Consider the following 14920-nt stretch of genomic DNA (forward strand, 5'->3'; position numbering starts at 1 on the left):
AAGGAGAGAGTAGAAGGAATTGAGAGACTTATATGTGTTTCTATGTCACTGATATGTACAAAGAATGACACTTTCATAGAGAGTGAGCCAAAGGGAGTAAGTACAAAGTAGTATAATAAAGTAGTACAACAAAAGTACAAAAGTACAAAGGAAGGAGATAATGGAATGTTTCCATATATATTAACAAGAACGATTCCAAGCATTATCGATCTTAACCTAGAATACCTTACGAGCCCTCTGAAAAATGACCAAAGTTCAAAGTGCAAATCAATATCCAGCTACAGACTGTCGACCTTCTAGCTAGTAGGAGTGGCTCAATGCATTTGAGGGCCTAAAACGAACTCAAAGGCTCTAATATAAATGCATTTGGGGGCCTCAATGTATAAATAAGGAAAAAGATAATAAATTTCTTTAAGTAAGAGATACGTTCCAACATAAATGCATTTAGGAGCTTCAATGCATTTATAGCTATAAAGATACGTAGCATTTGAGGCCCTTAAATGCATTGGGGCCTCAATGTATTTGGACGCTCACCTTGGAACTCACTATAATAAATGTATTTGGGGGCTGGAGCCTTAGGAAACATAGGGAGCTATATGCTAGTTTTGTTGACAAAGAAGATTAAGGAGGTGACCTCTCCGAAGGAGTAGTTTGAATCCGAAGTGGCTGTCCTTGAAGACGAACTGAAGCCCATCATAAATGCTTATGATGCACTTCATGACAAGACACGATCAAAGGAGCACTTGATCGCTTCCCTAGATGCTCAATTGACTGAAGCCCGTGATGAGTTACAGGCTTTGGATGCAAGTCAAGTTGAACATGCTTGGATGAAGCACATGCTTGGCTAAGCGACTGCACTTCCAAGCTCCCTAACTTCTTTCCAAGGTGGATGAGTTTGAGAAGATAGCCAAACAAATGCAAGAGGAGTGGCAACCTCCCTTTCTTTCTTTTTTATTTTTTGAAACTAGGCCAAGTTAAAAGGATTTATTTTCAGCCACAAACAATGTAACGCCCTTATGGCTGAATGACTTTAGCAGTCAAGTATAGATTCTATTCTATAAATTTCCACTGTCTATTTGTTGACCTCTTCATAGAAAGATCTGCTTATAGGTCCTTAAACAGAAAATGTCATAGATTAATTACTCCAACTTACCAATGGTCAATATATAGATATTCAATAGGTTGAACAATCTATGCGAAAAATAGTTGACATGGCAGACTCTAGCCAATATCATCTAAGGCTGCCCCGGGCACATAGATGTAGCATACATGGTTGGTGATGAAGAGGTGCCAGTGTACCCGCTATGGTTGGTGATGCAACCCAGCCCAAAATTTTGATTCTGGGCTTGATCCACCTGAGCTACAATGTGAACAGGCTGGGCAACGTCTCTTTTGAATGGACTGTGCGCTAGAGCAATGAAGATTAAAGCCCTGTTTGGGGAAGTTGTTGGCAGTGAAATTTTTGGAAGTAGAGCTTTATGAAGTAGAGATTTTATAAAAAGTTGTTTGTTGTTTAGTAACTACATTTCTAAGCTGAGAAAGTCTTTTTATATGACAAAATTACTATAAATGATATTACATAGTATTATACAACAGAGCATAATAAAATATACATATATTAATATATAAATATATGATATAGTATAGTATTACTGTAATGTAATATATTATTATTATAATATAGTAATATAACATTGTAAGCGATAACATAATAATTTAATATAATTTTAAATTATTTATCATAAGATATCAATGTATTATGATATAATGTAATATACTATTATATTTATATTATAATACAATAATAAAGGTACAAAATATTATAATTATTAGAATACATTAATTTTTCATAATATAACATAATATTATTTAACATAACATATTAATGTATTATGATATAATGTAATATAATATTATATTTATAATATAATACAATAATAGAAAATAAGAATATCTTTTCTTGCACGGAAGAGAGTCTGATCCACAGCTAGGATTCTTTATTAGGACTCCAACAAATTTTTAGGTTTATAAAGGAACAAAGTATGTAATTGTTATATTTATTATGGATATTTTGATAAAAAAATAGCTTTCCGATAAAGCTCAAAATAGCTTTTTTGAAAAGCTCCAAAATAGTTTTTTTGAAAAGCTTCAAAATGAAACTTCTCCCAAAAAGTTATTTTTAGCTTTCTGGGAAAGCTAAAACAATCCAAAAGTGCTTTTGGAGGGCTTTTGGCCCTTCAAAAGCTTCGGCCTAAATTCCGCCAGAGATATAACTGCCTTAGGCCTCTCCTCGTCCCAGAAGTAGCTAAACTTAGGCCAAACGTCAGGTTCGTGGGAAGCGTCTTCTATCTTTCCCCCATTTGAATAAGTGCTACCCTTCTAAATAGATGCAATTTTGCCTACCATTTTCTCAAATGAACACTCCATGGCCCCATGTCCAACTCGACCATAGATAAACAGGAATTTCTTCATAGGTGAATGGTTGCCAAGATAGATCTTCCCCTTCACCTTGCCACGGCTCCTTAAGATCAACCGAAATACAAACTCAGAACAAAGCTCCTCAACCTCATCTCTCTGTCCAGTCATGTAGCCAAAGAGGTTTTCCAGCCACTGATGCTACCTCCAGGATCTTCACTTATTTCGGAAACTACGCTAGTAATTCATCCATCTTTGGTTTTTCTGCCGCACGAAACTTAGGTTTCCATGGTTCTAACAAAGGCCTTATGCATGTTCTCCTCAGTCTGAAAATGGAATGCGAAGGGTTCTGCGCCAATAGCAAAGGCCTCAAAATGAGTTGACAAGAAAGCCAAGACCAAGTCGAGGCCTTCAACGAGTTAACTAGGAAGTCAAGGCCGAGTCTCTTCCCCACAGTTTTTCAGATAACAGCAAGCAGCCATTCCACTTGGGCTACTTTCACTTCATTACTTGAAAATTTGACAACTTTTTCGAAGTGAGCTCTCAAATTATTAATTTCTGCGACTGTGACCTTAGTTAACGTAGAAACATTCCTTGTTTCTCTTATCACCGACACCCATGAATGGTGTGGGACATTACCTTCTTCCCCACCATGAGATGGTTCCTTCTCAATTGATTGCTGATTGATAATTCCTTCTCCGTCAACACCTGTGCACAGGCCACCCTCTGCAGTGAAATCAATCTTGTTCTTCAAGAACGGCTGTTCATTTTCAAAATTTCAACCACCAGCAACGACGCCGCACCACCTACCGGACTCTGTTCAACTTCCATCCTCTCAGGACAACACTCACTCTCTCACACACTCTCGAGTACTTGAGTAGATAGGTTTCGCTTGGCACGTGCTAGGACTCCAGTGTTTTATAATTGCAAGAGGATATAGAGTAAGACATACCTATCAGATGCGCTCATCAGTTGGCTCTCCAAAATGAAGCCTGTAACATCAAAGAACAAAATATCAGTTTTATTCATGGTTGTAGCATATTTCTATAAACCACATGGAAGGAGTTCTCTCCTCGTACATTGTTGATGCATTATTGCAGTTCGATGGCGGAATCGGGAAATAAGAGCAGGTTCATATAAATAACATAGAAACAACACCTATGCCCTAGTTTCCATCTCTATTTCCGCTTTTATATATAATGTTCAAGAGCAGACTAAACAGAAAAAGCACAGCCCACCGCCAGAGTCAGGGCTACTAAAGATAAAACCATAGGAAACATCCTAGTAGCACCACCGTCCGCAATTTCAAATCCCATACAGAACTGCCACATCCACAGTTCCCTCGTCCAAAACAGGAAGTTTTATGCGATATGGGTGATATACAAAACGAAAAAACAAAGTTCAATCTTTAAGCATCTTAAGCAGCAGCACTCCTCAGATGTATGGTGGCATTCGAGGAGGGGGCATGTGCTGATACCCATTCTCAGGATGGCTCTGTGGGACCCTTTCAGAAGCAGCTGCTCTCTGAGCGAAGCTTCCTGGCTGAGGATTCTGATTAGGATTAAAAGGACTCCACCACTGGGATTCACCCTCAACTGGGATCCAGGGTAGCGGCGAGAAACCCTCTCTACCCCATCCATAAAACCGGTCGATAGGTCTGCCGATGTTCTCACCTTCTTGATGATTCCTGCTTATAGATCCAGATACAGAGAAGCCATAGAAACCGCCAATTTCAGCTGAGGAAGAGGATGCGACTGAAGAAATTAGAGTTAAACCCCTTGGCCTCATTCTCCTGATCGGAGCAAAGGGAGAGGTTTGCAGCGACGAAGAAGATACAGACTGAAGATAGATGTGACTGCCAAGACCCCGACTATGACCCCTAACCTCCCCTATAACTGGTGGTCCTAGTGATGTGACTAAATTGTTTCCACTGCGTGCAACAGACCTGCAATAGTTAAGAGAGTAGTATCTGATGTCAAGCCAATAATATAGGTCCACTAGAGACAGAGGAAAACATGTAAACATTATAGCAAAAAGATATAATATTTACCCATGCATAAGAGGGTGGGGATGCACAAATGATCCTAATCTCTGCTGGCTGCCGGTATCATTTCTAGATAACCTCAAACCAAACTGAGATGCAGACTGATCGCCATTTCCAGGCAAAGGAAATGAAAAGGAATGCTGTTGCTGCCAGTTGTGGTTTTGTGGCTCAGTTGCAGGAAAACTGTGGGAGTTGATCATATCAGCCGATGATTGTCCTCCCAAGCTAGTTGGATGTCGATGAAATGGACCATTGTCCGGAAGAGAGTCAGAAGAATTTGAAGGTGCAGCATGTGTAGCATGAGGAAACCCATGCATGGCCAAGTATGGGCACGCATGAGAACTACTTGAAGCACTTGAATGGTCTCCATATGCTGAGTTGCCCATTAACTCATGATCTTTGATGATGCAAAGAGCAAGAAAAATCAATATAAAGATAACATTACTTAATTGTTATAAGATCTTCTAAAAAGAGAATTATTGCTCTGAGATAGGCAAAGTGCTTACAAGAGCTTGGCTGGGGTTCTCCTTCCCTGCAGGCAGAATAACTCTGAAGTCAATTTCGCTAGCATCAAGAATCAAGATATATAGGCCATGTACAAAAATTTTAGCAAGCATCTTTACATTCTCAAATACTAATCTGGAAAGCAATATGCAATATAAGAAATGGTAGTTTAAGTTGGAGAAATTCCTAGGCATAAAACTTCTGAATAAGCTCCAAGCTAGAAGAATCCTACGGCAACCTCATGATGCATTGACATCACAGAATTTGATGCATGATCCAACCCATGGGCTTGTACCAATTTGGAGTTGAATTCTTCAGACATAATCATCATGTCCAACTTAATAGTATAAAGGACCATTGGGTAAAGTAAAATCTTCTTTACTCAATGGGAAAATCAAGAGAACCACCACTTAAACTGCAATCATTCTTTACATTTTTCCTATGAATATAGAATTGGTGTTTGTGGCTATAATAGCTTCATAAATTTGACTTAATTGGTTTAAAAGTAGAAAATGAAGACCTAAAAATGAGAGGGATATTTCAAACTCAAAGCGAACACCAATTACACCTTCATCAATAACCTTCCCTCCATCGTTCTTTTTTGCTCATTTTACTAATGTTATACGGGCAGGCCAAAAGCTAAGAACGTTGACAAGGATATATTCAATACTTAAAATCATGGGATAAACCCAGCATATTGATCAAAATATATTGGTCAATCATTAAAAACCAGCCTTATCACATGGATTCAAATTCCCTTAATGGCTCTATTTTTGTTATTCTTGTAAATGCAGATTTCTTCAGAATGAAAGTATCATTAACTGTCATTTTACTACCTTTATCAAGTTCTGTGCTCTATCATGCATGATTTCTAAACCTCCAACATTTATCTAAGAACAACTTCACTAGCCATAATTGACTTATGGTGAACTTTTCGAATACATTTCAAGTTGTAGGACCTCACTCTAAGTGCCACATAGTTTACTTGTTTCAGGCTCTTAACCGTCCTTTTACCGCATACCATTGATTTCATTTTTGTTATTTAATCACTGTTCATACACCATTCTTGATTCATCAAGTTGGACCTGCATCTTTATGACTCTGTATAGATGGGGAAAAGCTTATTGATTAAGACGAAGGTCCAGGCCCATACGTACCCATGCCCAACATTATTCTCTAGGTAAAATGAATCTTACATACACATTATGGCCTGGACAATTCATTCTAATCAAGGTGTCTCAGGTTCGAAATACAGAAATAGCCTCTCTACACATGGGAAGAAAGCTGCGAACTTCTAACCCTCCCTAGACCCACCAGTAGTAGGACACCCTTTGATACACATTATCCATCTCCCTCCAAAAGCACATCTTCACTGTAACAAACCACATCTTCAATTGGAGGAAGTCTTGCCAATGGAACCACATTACCAAAAATGACTGTCAATATCTCATTCCTCATTTAATGAGTTTATTCCATGGCCTAATGTAGCATTCCATGCCCTTCATTTATCCTGGCAAATAGTGAAACCATATATTTATAACTTTCTGATCTTCAGTGTAAAATTCAACCTTTTAATCTTGACTAACCAATTTGCCTATAAGATAAACCAAGGGGCCCCTCATAGAATATCCTCACTAATTCTGTACTGGTATCTTCCACTTCACAGACCATATAATAACCCTTAATGCCTCATGATAAGCTTTGTGGGGATCACTCTATTCCTAAACTTCCTTTTCATTTCAAATTTTTGCATCAGCCATGTAAGTAAAATAATTGCTTCAATGGTTCAACCTCTTCGCATGAGGATGGATTGCTTTTAAAAATATTGATTAAATTTCTAAACCGTTTCTTAGTTACTTAATAGCTTCATAATGTGACTCAAAATCTAATTCCCCAACATATTATTCCTTTAAACCTTATAATTTGAATTACTATGCCTTTTCTTCCATCATAGTAGCAATATCTTGGAAAAAATCCTAAACCTAAGAGAATAATAGTAATTGTATGTGGAATTACTTACACTAGTGCTACCTTTTAACTCAAAGTAAATCATACGTAGAGTATCTATTAATAAAGGTAATGTAGCACAGGAGATGTGGGGAGTGTATCAGTGCCCGAGAAAATAGCAAAAACGAGTGAAATGGCAATTAATCTCTTAATGTTTGATATTCAATTCCTATGTACTTCAAGGAGATAACACACAAAGTAACGATGATGGATGAAATCATGGTACGTCGTATCGGCCCGAACCAGGCAATATGGTATAGAGCATACCGTACCGTATCAGTTCGGTACCAGTACCAGATATGGGTGGCATACCGACACTCGGTACGCCAAAAAAATTCCGTAGCATACCGTACTGACACTATTCTAGTGTGGCACCGATATAGGGTCCAGTACCGAAACGACGAACCTTAGATGAAATGATATGTGATTTAGCAATAGAACTCTAAATCGTTTAAACGCATATCCTTAAAACTTTCTTTATAATTTAACATCCACTTGTTTAAAAATCATCAACCAACACTAGATCATTTGCATATAACAAAGTCCATGATGCCTCATTTAAAAAAATACGGAAAGGGTTCGTATAACATATTTTAACATTATCAACACATACATAAATATTTTTGTTGTCCGCTTCCTGTCATGTGATGACCTTTGATCCTCTAAAGCATGCTTGTTTGGATCATTAAGAAATGCAAGAAGGCTCTTCCTTTTAGCTTAAAATACTTGCATCAATCATCTGATTTGCTGAAGTCTAAAGCTGAAAGGCAAATACAGGAGCAAAACAAATTTCTTATAATAATACACTGGTGGTACCTGCTGAAAGTGGATGGTTGCAGGAAAATATTGAAGTTGGAAGAATTAGCTAGAATGAAAAAAAGGAAAGAATGATAAGCTTTTAAAACTAAAAAATGATGACATAGAGAAGATACCAAGGTGAGAATGGGAAATCAGAGAGGAAAGATCACTACAATGAAACTAATGACAGCTTCTGGACCTATTTGATCGAACATCTTTGAACATATGACCACCATACTGGTTGGTATAAATGTGCAATAGAAGGCGCTGGAAGAGCAGAAAAGTATGAAATAGGGGCATAAGGAGAGGATCAACAGGAGGAGAAAGAGAAGGCAAAAAAACTTAGTTTAAGAGGAAAGATAATTATCAAGAAAATATTACTCAGCTCCAGAAAAAAGAAAAATTAAGGCTAAGGGTGAAAGTGGACCAGATTATATCTATCCGGATCTGTTTTCATATCCAAATCTTTCCGAATATGGATAGAAATTTGAGCATCCAACTAATATTTGTATCCGTATCTATATCCATCAAAGAAAATGAATATGGATAGACCCGATCCGTATCCGAATATCCGATTTTATTTGTAACCATATTTAATTTTATATAGCACTCATGAACTTTTAAGAGAAATATATAACCATATTAACATGCTATTAAATTGATTTAACATCCACTTAGTAATATCTTTGATTCTATGGTCATAAAGTTTAATTATTCAACTTATATCCGTATTTATATCCATATTTCCGGTATCCAATTTGTATCCATATCTGTATAAAATAAATACGAATAAGAATTTTTTATTTGACTAATATCCATTTCTGTATCTATATTTTTCAAATAAAACAAATATGGATATGCATGTACTGGTATCCGATCCGTATCCAATCCAGTTTTAACCCTAGAAAAGGCAATATATTCAATAATGGATGGTTGGAATGAGTAGAGAAGGAAAAACCTGGTAACCAACATACTTGTAGGACATGTTTGGAGTCCTAAATTCACCATGCAAAGGGAGATAGCTTCGACCGCTAACTTCAAGATAACACCTAAGGAGAAACAAAAACAACTTGTGTTTTCCATGTTTAATTGGTGGATGTACTAAACAATTACCAATTAAGGACCTAAAGTGAAAAACAGCCTCTAGTAGAAACTAGGTAGGAACAAGGGCAAAACTGAAAGCAGACAATCATAGGATTCTGACCATCCTAGGAAAACATTTGTTTTCATCCATAAGGATACAAAAGTTGAGACAGCTAATTTTGAGGGGGCAAAGGTCAACGATGAGCCTCATGATTAGAGTTGAAACAAAACCTAGATACCTCTATAGAACTGAATATAACTTATGGGAGCATGATCCTTGTTAAAATGGAAAAACTGAGACCTATATATGTGAGATATAGCCATGTAAAACACAGTCATTAATACAAAAATTAAATGATAAAAGCACAATGAGAATATGACCGTGCAAAGTCTTGGCAAATACCTAGCATATCCATAAGAAGATGAAATAACCAACAAGTAGCACAAATTAACATACTAAACAAGTAGAGAAGATTGAAAAGCCATGTGCGCATCAAAGCATAAAGGTGAGCAACACAAATGAAAGAATCAATTTTAAGTACGTACAAAATCAAAATATTCTAAATCAGCATTCCTGCATATCAAGAAACTTTCGATACTGTTATACGACATAAACTCAAGGCCATATGCTCACAAACATTCAAGCTATCACCAATAAGTTTCTCAGCGTACACAAATCAGTGCAAATATGGCAACTAACAAAGCAAATTGCAGTAATAGATAATGTACAATGCATGACACAAATATCAAACACAAGTCTAAATAGCTCAATGCAAAATAAGCTATTTGGCCCAAAAGTAATTAAAAAGGAAGATAAAAGAACAAAGAAGATGCAATTGCAGTTGAGAAACAAGCTTACTCGAATAATGATGCAAGTTGCGTAAACCCACGGAAAGGACACCACTGAAATCCAAACGGCTGCAAAAAAATATTTACATTGATGTTAATGTTATGTAAAGCCTAAAAGTGCAAAAAAATGGAAGATAATATTTCTAATTTCATCTTTGATGAGCAAGTCAGTGCTAAAACCACATAACTAAAAACTGATTGCACATAAGGGTGTCAACAGGTTTATCCAACATGATTTTCCTAATGGTTGTCCGCATAATTGCAGGCTTGTATTCTGGTTGCAGGCTTGAGATTCAGATTTCAGCCTAGATAACCAGGCTCAAGGGAGGAATTCATCTTAGGGTTGGTTATAACAAAAAGAATCAAATTTGAGCCTTTGAATTACTTTATAAGGTAACCAAATCTCTATGCAACTTCCTTATTTCAACCCATAACCACTTAATCACTTAAAGTAACAAGAATTGTCACACCTCGCTCTCTCCTCACAGCAAGAGAAGGTTAAAACTTGAATCTCATCAATCACCTCTTCCTGAAATGGTGACTCGAACTAGTTCTTGTCCTTTGAAAAAAAGAAGTCCTTATTTTAGGTGGATCTTGTCTTACACCTCAAGGTTTCACTTTCCAAAAATGCCTAAAGGCTCAGGGTACAAGCGATATAAACTCATGGTTCTTACAATATGAGGTGGGGCATAGATATTGCAAGAAGAGGCTCATGTTTGGCAACACCTTGCACTTTATAGGATGCCCTAGTAAGAGCCATATGTACAGTAGGTTTTCAATACAATACGAGGGGCAACCTAATTCACTTTTGCATGACATTATGTGTGGATCACAAGGCCAAACTTGTGTCTGCCAAGAAATTCTCCATGCACTTTAAGGTTTACACAAAAATAGTGCCGAGGATAACATAAAATTCATTACATTTCGATATACTTTTCACAAGTGAAACTTTTCCTATGCAAATTTAGTCAGTAGGAGGAAACTCATATCTTAAATCTTTTCTTTCTCATATATCTGTTAATATGAAGGAAAACTTATGAAACTTATATGCCTTCTGTCTTAAGGTCTATGTGTTGCCTCACACCACGGTTTTTCAAAATCGCCAACCCCCAACCCCGGCCCTCCCCGTTTGTTTTCCTCTGTTCCTCTTAGCATGCATTCAGGTCAAGCCTGATACATCTAGCTCTAGTTCCAGCGAAGGCAGATTATGACCCAAGGCTACAACTGCCAATTTACACCCACATCCCTGAGACATGTCATGATGATTGGAATTATATGTTACAATAAACTTATACTTACATCCAGTACCATATTTAAAAGAAAATCTATGAGTTCAAAATGATTTTATAGTTGCATTTTCTGATTTAGCTACACCAATATGATGCAATGCAGAGAAATGCGATCTAGTGAGACACAGAACGTGATAATAGCAGGTTCTCAAGTCTGTTTTTCGTCCTTTACAATTAAACACTAATTTCTTCTTTACTTTGTATCTATATCAACCTCTATATTAAATGGAACTCGACCTACAAATGGGAAAGCCAATTTATGTAAGCATCTTGATAAAGAAAGATAGATCCTGTTAGTTCTACTTACAACAATATCTCCTTGTGCAATCTTGCTAAATTGCCACTCCATGAATCCATTTTTTTCCTAGAACTGTTTAATATCTCAAACCCTCTTTAGTAAGACCTATTTAACTTTCTCCAATCTCATCATTCAGCAACAATTTATCCACAAATATATGCACCATATGAAATCTAATTCCTCATGAATATCAATTTGCCATCAATATCCCCAGTCTCATCGCAAGCAATATCTACATACACATCATGATTATTAGACTAGCATGAAATCTAATTCCTCATGAACATCAATTTGCCATAAATATCCCTAGTCTTATCACAAGTGATATCTACATACATATCATTATTATTAGACTAATACACCCATTCGATATGCTTTTCTTACTCGACTCCATTTAAGTATGCTAACTTGGTTTTCATCATAATACTTTTCAACATTAATAAAGGTCATGGTGTAGGTTCTTCGTTCTCACGCAATTTTTTTCACAAAATTGCCGAAGAAAATCACATTTCTTTTCAGCACTATGGCTATAAGTTGTGGCAGATGCAGTTCTCTATATCAAATTACCTTAGGCCCTCGTCTAGACTCTTTCCATGTCTTAAATAAGACCAGAAGGTTGATACTGAGCATCTCTCATACATGATTAGACATACCTTACATGTTCAACTTGTTGAAGTTGCCATCAGATTTTAAATGATAAGAGAAAATTTGTTGATATGGTGTCAGTTGCGACCAAAGGAACATTGGTGATTAGCAGCATAACTTCTTGATCAGACATCAGTAAATATTGAGCTTGATAATAAGTGGTGTGCGCAAAAAATCACAGATTATCTATCATTTTCTTGTCAAAATGTTTAAACAAAAATGGGATCATTACTATATCTATAGAGTTTAAGTTTTGATACGTCAAGAATTGTTTTCGAATAAGTAAAACTCCAGAATCTTTTGGTGTCTTATTTTAAGGTATAGAAAAACCACAAACTGGGATAGTCAGAATGTACTTCAGCCCGTGACTTTGAGTGATTCAAGTGCCTCTATATATAGCAATCCATGAAGCTCCGAGGTTGTGCAACTTGATTCCAAACAAATCGTTATGAAGTCTATCCCTTTTTTTTTCTTATGTTTGCTCTTCTATCTTCATCCCCTTCTGGTGCTCTTTTCCTTCTTCACTCCTTTCTTTCTTACTTGTATGCGACTTAACTTCTCTAGGGGAAACATATGTTAGTCAACCTCTTACTCTTTTCTAGATTAGAAAACTGTCATTTCTTCCCTCTTATCAACTAATCTTGTTGATATTCATTAGCAAAGGTATAATAGAAGCATCACTAGAAATCCTAGATGCCCTTTCCCAATCTGGGGGGCGTAGGGGTGGGGGGAGGGAGGGGTTCCCTTTTCATATGTGCAGCTCTTTTGTCATAAATCAATTCCTATCAAAGCATGTACCATGTTTTTATTAGATTCTTGTTTAGCATCAATTAAAGATTCACAATGCAAATTATTCCACAAAGCAGGGAACTCGAATTCATAGAAGTCATTGAGTTTTGAAGTGGTACAAGATGGAGTTGAAGCTATCAAAACAAGAGGTCCCACATTCTCAACTAAGAAAGATTAACACAACAAGATGTCTTAGTGTTTTGTTTAAATATCTTTTATCTAAATAATGTTATTAGACATACACGCACAAAAGCACACATGCCCATGTGCACGGCCTCACACAAGCATGCACACAAGTTTCCAAGTTTACATGATGGAATTAGAGTTGAAGCTATCAAAACAAGAGGTTCCAAGTTCTCAACAAAGAAATATTAACACTAACAAAGATAAGTATGTATTTTTTAAAATATCTTTTATCCTAAACTATTATCATGTCCGCATACACGCAAGGTTAGCTGAACCATCCCAAATTGGGCAATTCGGTTCGTACTATACCATGCTAGATGAGAACTGGGATGGTTCCCCTCCTTGGCCTAGAAATGACCCGAACCACACCAAACCAGGCGGTTCCATACGGTACCGATGCCAATCAGATGGTTTGCATCGATTCAGGCATGCATACGCCCCCCCCCCCCCCCCCCCTTCATGTAAGTCTAATAATTGGGGGTGCTGAGAGCACCCCCGCCCCCCTTCTCGTGAGCTCTCAATGCCTTCCAAACCCTTTTTATATTAAAAAACTAAAAATTGGCCTAATCTTGTTGTTTTCATGGATTTCAACCTGAATTTTGCTGAAATTAGATAATAGCACTCTCCACTCTTTATTTCTGTAACTTTTTTTTAATTTTGAGGCCAAAAATTCGCCGTAAATTGAAAAAATAGGGTAAGGTCATGTTAAATTTTCATATTTTAGTCTTATTTCATGATATGTTGTAAATTTAGGAAAAATCTACACGATGGCACCAAGATCTTAGATTTTCATTCAATCTATAATTTTTAAATTAAAAAAATTCAGATTTAAAAATTAAAAATTAAAATAAAATTCAAAAAATACTACAAAATCAAAATTATGCTTAGGGGTATGAATGCCATTCTCCATGAAAATTTTGTACCATTTTATTCAAGTTTGGGTATGAATGTTGTTGACCCTAAAGGGTTGATTTCGATGATGCAAAATAATTGAGTAAAAGGATCGCTAATCTATTACCTTAAGTATGCTTAATTGATTTCAGAAAGCCAAGAAGAAAGCCTTCAGTATCTCTCTAATGAAGATGATTTATCTGAAGCTCTATACCAAGATTTACAACTCTTAAAAGGCCTTCAAGCAATCCTTGAAATCTCGCTATCTCAAGAGTCGACCCTTAGTTTGTAATGAGTCGACCCTGACATATTGTCACTGCCTGATATGCTTTCACAAGTCGAGTCCAGTAGATCGCAAGTCGACCTTAGAATAGTCTCAAAAGGCAGACAGAAAGCTATGGAATTCATTATATTAGCAAGTTGACCCATGAAGAACATGAGCCGACTCTAATCTAACACGAGTTGATTCTAGAAACAAGCAAGTCGACCCCTAAGTGGCCATAAAGAAAAGACAGTGAGCTGAAAATTTTCACATTGGCAAGTCGACCAATGAGAAATAAAGCCGACTCTAGTCAAACAAGAGTCAACCCCAGAAACAAGCGAGTCGACCCTTGAACGGCCATGGTAGAAAGACAAAAAGTAGTTAAACTTAGTCCATTAAAAAGTCGACCCCTGAAAACATTAAGTCGACCCTTGTCACCAGATCAGCCGACCCCGGAACTGAGAGAGCCGACTACACAATGACCACAGAAGAAAGAGCGCAGCAAAAATAACAGCAAATTCGAGTTAATCCCTAACGATCACGAGTCGACTCCTGGAGGCCATGAGTCGACCAATGAAAATATCGAGTCGACCCCTCTGCGTCTAACAATAGCAATTGCTAGTTTTTCCATAAATCAGAATGGTTGTTTTCATATCACAACAACTCTTTCAACCTGTCTAACAGCTAGGAGAGTGTTCCAACCACTTTTAAATGGTATAAATGCATAGGAACACTAAGAGAAACAAAGAGAGAACGAGAAGTGAAAAAAGAAATCAACAAAAATAAGACCAAAAAAAAGAACAAAAAGAAGAGCTTTAAAGAGAAAAATACTCACGAGCATTTACTGAGAGTTAAAAGAT

The 14920-nt window shown here is 36.8% G+C and overlaps 1 protein-coding gene across 2 annotated transcripts in view; it reads right to left on the reverse strand.

Annotated features, from left to right (window-relative positions):
• Nucleotides 1–3536: 3536 nt before the first annotated feature.
• Nucleotides 3537–14920, reverse strand: part of LOC103715364 (E3 ubiquitin-protein ligase RFI2-like) — a 36481-nt gene continuing 25097 nt past the window's right edge. The window contains exons 3-6 of one of the 2 annotated variants that reach the window (XM_017844769.3): nucleotides 9711–9769; nucleotides 4966–4991; nucleotides 4466–4856; nucleotides 3537–4384 (exon numbers count right to left, since the gene is read on the reverse strand). In XM_017844769.3, the coding sequence (XP_017700258.1) occupies nucleotides 3850–4384; nucleotides 4466–4856; nucleotides 4966–4991; nucleotides 9711–9769 (1011 nt within the window). In that variant the 3' untranslated portion in view covers nucleotides 3537–3849. The remainder of the gene's footprint in view (nucleotides 4385–4465; nucleotides 4857–4965; nucleotides 4992–9710; nucleotides 9770–14920) is intronic. The other variant, XM_008802964.4, reaches the window with a different exon arrangement.

Source organism: Phoenix dactylifera, unplaced genomic scaffold (assembly GCF_009389715.1).
Source record: "Phoenix dactylifera cultivar Barhee BC4 unplaced genomic scaffold, palm_55x_up_171113_PBpolish2nd_filt_p 000214F, whole genome shotgun sequence".
Taxonomy (NCBI): Eukaryota; Viridiplantae; Streptophyta; class Magnoliopsida; order Arecales; family Arecaceae; genus Phoenix; species Phoenix dactylifera.